The following is a 5,000-nucleotide window of genomic DNA, read 5'->3' on the forward strand; positions in this document are numbered from 1 at the left end:
TGAACCCCACAACTAGCAACCCTCCCATTACATCCCAAACAACAGAACCCGCCGAAGAAAAAGCCGACTACAAGAAGAACAAGAGAGGCAAGGCCTTCAAGACTCACTTGTGATAAATTAAGTCCCCTAGCATTAATTACAGAGTAATTTCCCTTTTGTACTATCTGCACCAAAACGTTTGCAAAATAAATAAAACTTCCATGCTTAGCAAAAGAAGTTCCTGTTTGCACAAAAAATGATAATAATGACTGCTCTAGTAGTTGGGTCAGAATATCAGATCAAAGTGCCAAGCTTAGAGAATACAAAAAATATAAATATAACAGTAAATGCCGTTTGCATATAATTAGGCTTCTTTTTTTTTCCTTTTTTTTTTGTGCCCATCTCAGAGGTGCAATATTGTTTTAAACAAGATGACTGGAAAGAACTGAATTTTTCCTATTTTCATGCCAAATTTGGTATCAACTGACAAAGTATTTGCAGAGAAAATGTCAATGTTAAAGTTTACCACGGACACACAGACACACACACACACACACACACACACACACACACACTCACACACAGACAACCGAACGCCGGGTTAAAACATAGACTCACTTTGTTTACACAAGTGAGTCAAAAACCAAACACGCCACAGCAGACTTAATGAAAAAGCCACGGAGCCTCAAGCTAGACTTGAACCCCACACTAACAACCCCCCCCCCCCCCCCCCCCCAATTACATCCCAAACAACAGACTGAACCAGCCGAAGAAGAAGCCGACTACAAGAAGAAAAACGACGTTCACCATTAACTCACTCAGTACGGCCAGTCCTCTCTTCTCCTCTACACAGACCCCTCGGATGTCCAGTGGCTGTCTGAATGACCCAACCTTTAGCTTCCGTCGTCAGAATTGTGGTATTCTTTGTCAACATTCACATCTTCAGTATAACAGCCTCCCGCTTGCAATATTTTGATGATGGTAACTGGGGTGAAACGCTGTTAACGTCGTCTCTTTCGCCGTTCGTATGGAGAGAGTTAACACACCACTACTACCCGAGAAAAAAGGGGGTCCAGCTATCTCTCCAGCCGTGAGCAAAAAAAAAAAAAAAAAAAAAAAAAAAAAGGAACCAGGCATAGACATCTGGCGCAACCAAGGTCAGCTGCTATACCCCCCACCCCATCCCCACCCCTCCCCCAAGAAAAAAAAAAACCAAGTCATCAATAAAGTTGGTATACTGTGTTGCTGTAAATTCATCCCCTCCCCCGGCCATGGCCCACCCCACACCCACCCACCCCAGAAAAGAGCGAGTCATCAATAAAGTTGGTGTATAGTGGTGGTGTACATACCCTCCCCCTCCCACCCCGCCAACTTCTCCCCCAAGACAAAAACAAAAACAAAAAAAACAACACCCAAAGTCATCAATAATGTTGGTGTATAGTGTTGGTGTACATCCTCCACCCCCCCCCCTCCCCAACCTCTCCCCCAAGACAAAAAAAAAGAAACCCAAGTCATCAATAATGTTGGTGTATTGTGTTGGTGTACATACTACCCCCCCCCCCCCCCTGGGCCAACCTCTCCCCCAAGACAAAAAAAAGAAACCCAAGTCATCAATAATGTTGGTGTATTGTGTTGGTGTACATACTACCCCCCCCCCCCCCCCCTGGGCCAACCTCTCCCCCAAGACAAAAAAAAGAAACCCAAGTCATCAATAATGTTGGTGTATAGTGTTGGTGAACATCCTCTTCCCCCCCCCCCCCCCCCCAACCTCTCCCCCAAGACAAAAAAAAAGAAACCCAAGTCATCAATAATGTTGGTGTATAGTGTTGGTGTACATCCTCCCCCTACCCCCACCCCCAACCTCTCCCCCAAGACAAAAAAAACAACCCAAGTTATCAATAATGTTGGTGTATAGTGTTGGGGTATATAGTGTTGGTGTACATCCCCCCCCCTCCCCAACCTCTCCCCCAAGACAAAAAAAAAAAAAGAAAGAAACACAAGTCATCAATAATGTTGGTGCATAGTGTTGGTGTACATCCTCCCCCACCCCCCACCCCCACCCCCCCAACCTCTCCCCCAAGTCAAAAAGAAAAAAGAAAAAAGAAAAGAACCCAAGTCCTCAATAATGTTGGTATATCCTGTTGGTGTACAGGAGGAAGAGGAGGAGGAGGAACAGGAGGAGGAACAGGAGGAGGAGGAAAAGACTGACGAAGAGAAGAAGAAGGAGGAGGAGGAACATGAAGAAGAAGAAAAAGAAGAAGAAGAACCAACACACACACACACACACACACACACACACACACACACACACACACACAAATATGAGAGAGAGAGAGAGAGAGAGAGAGAGAGAGAGAGAGAGAGAGAGAGAGAGAGAGAGAGAGAAACAAGAGGAGAAAAAAAGAAAGAACCGGAGGTCAACTGCATAAGGGAAATAATTCAGTTCTTGTTGTATGAAGAGCATGAGAGCGAGTTACTTCCCATGGTGAATGGCCTAGTGCACCACCAGTCTCTCTCTCTCTCTCTCTCTCGGTCTCCCTCCATCCCTCCTTACCTCTCTCTCTCTCTCTCTCTCTCTCTCTGCCCCCCATACCCCACCCCCCACCAAACCTCATGCTTTTTCTTGCATGTTTGCATTTTATTTCTGGACGAGCACAACAACAAACAACAAGAAAGAAAAATAGAAAGAAAAAACAAGAGAAGAATCTAGCTACCACCAACATGTCACACACAGACACACACACACACACACACACACATTATACACCCCCCGCCCCCACCACACACACACACACACACACACTATACATCCCTCGCCCCACCACACACACACATCCACACATGTACACCCATCTACACACACACACATGTACATGTACACACACACACACACACACATTATACATCCCCCGCCCCCACCACACACACACACACACACACACACACATTATACATCCCCGCCCCCACCACACACACACATCCACACATGTACACCCATCTACACACACACATGGCATACACACACACACACACACACATTATACATCCCCCGCCCCCACCACACACACACACACACACACACACACACACTGACACATTATACATCCCCCACTCCACCCCCCCACCACATACATCCTCCGCCCCCACCATCCACACACAAACACACATGTACACCCATCAACACACCACACACACACACACACACACACACACACACATTCACCAACACACCACCCAACACCACACACCACACACCCACATACACACACAAAACACAACCCCAACCATACACACACACACACACACACACTAACCCACACCACCCACACACACACCCCTTCCCCCCCCTCCCCCCCCCCCCCACACCGACCTTGAGCCAGACGGGTGGGCTGCGAGATGAGCTTGCCGTCGATGGCGCAAAGGGAGGCGATCGGGTGGAGAGTGATGGCCCCTGAGACGTTCTGGATGAAGCAGTGACAGGTCTCCACCCCCGTGCCCTCAATCACGATGTCCTGGGGCTCCGGGGCCTGCTTCGTTCCGATCCTCGTGATGCCTGTGAATCAAAAAACAAAAATTCAAATGATTTTTTCACGCACTTGTGTAAAGTGGAGTGATGGCCTAGAGGCAACGCGCCTGCCTAGGAAGCGAGAGAATCTGAGGGCGCTGGTTCGAATCACGGCTCGGCCGCCCGATATTTTCTCCCCCTCCACTAGACCTTGAGTGGTGGTCTGGACGCTAGTCATTCGGATGAGACGATAAACCGAGGTCCCGTGTGCAGCATGCACTTAGCGCACGTAAAAGAACCCACGGCAACAAAAGGGTTGTTCCTGGCAAAATTCTGTAGAAAAATCCACTTCGAAAGGAAAAACAAATAAAACTGCACGCAGGAAAAAAATACAAAAAAGGGGTGGCGCTGTAGTGTAGCGACGCGCTCTCCCTGGGGAGAGCAGCCCGAATTTCACACAGAGAAATCTGTTGTGATAAAAAGGAATACAAATACAAACAAAGTGAGTCTATGTTGTAACCCGGTGTTCGGTTGTCTGTGTGTGTGTGTCTGTGTGTCCGTGGTAAACTTTAACATTGACATTTTCTCTGCAAATACTTTGTCAGTTGACACCAAATTTGACATAAAAATAGGAAAAATTCAGTTCTTTCCAGTCATCTTGTTTAAAACAATATTGCACCTCTGGGATGGGCACAAAAGTTGTTTTTTTTAAAAGAAGCCTAATTATATGCAAACAGCATTTACTGTTATATTTATATGTTTTGTATTCTCTAAACTTGGCACTTTGACCTCTTATTCTGACACAACAAGAGGAGTCATTATTATCATTTTTTTGTTCAAACAGGAACTTCTTTTGCAAAGCATGGAATTTTTATTTATTTTGCAAACGTTTAGGTGCAGACAGTAAAAAAGGGAAATTACTCTGTAATTAATGCTAGAGGACTTAATTTATCACAAGTGAGTCTTGAATGCCTTGCTTCTCTTGTTTTTGTTTTGTTTTGTTTTTGTTTTTTGCTAGTCACGGCAATTGTACCATGACATGATGGAGTCTTCTGTCAGTCCGGCGGATGAGTAGGCAGGCAGGCTTATCTGTCGGTGTGTGTGTCCTCATACGGGAGAAGAGGCCGATTCTGGATGCGCAGCACTTCCCACAGGTGTTGCAAGGGAAAACGTCTCCAGAAGTTGAGCCCTGCTTCCTTCGCTCACGCTTCTCCTTATATTAATGGCCAGCGTTCTCTTGTTTTTGACTCACTTGTGTAAACAAAGTGAGTCTATGTTTTAATTAACCCGGTGTTTGGTTGTCTCTGTGTGTGTCTGTGTGTCTGTGTGTCCATGGTAAACTTTAACATTGACATTTTCTCTGCAAATACTTTGTCAGTTGACACCAAATTTGGCATAAAAATAGAAAAAATTCAGTTCTTTCCAGTCATCTTGTTTAAAACAATATTGCACCGCTGGGATGGGCACACACACAAAAAAAAAAGAAAAAAAAAGAAGCCTAATTATATGCAAACTG

General features: G+C 45.7%; 1 protein-coding gene across 1 annotated transcript in view; it reads right to left on the bottom strand.

Moving 5' to 3' along the window:
* The window catches only part of LOC143291642 (uncharacterized), a 363,649-nt gene that overhangs the window by 353,640 nt on the left and 5,009 nt on the right, over positions 1-5,000 (bottom strand). The window contains 1 exon segment of the mRNA XM_076601620.1: positions 3,350-3,532. Coding sequence (XP_076457735.1) covers positions 3,350-3,532 — 183 coding nt within the window.

Source organism: Babylonia areolata, chromosome 17 (genome assembly GCF_041734735.1).
Source record: "Babylonia areolata isolate BAREFJ2019XMU chromosome 17, ASM4173473v1, whole genome shotgun sequence".
Classification (NCBI taxonomy): Eukaryota; Metazoa; Mollusca; class Gastropoda; order Neogastropoda; family Buccinidae; genus Babylonia; species Babylonia areolata.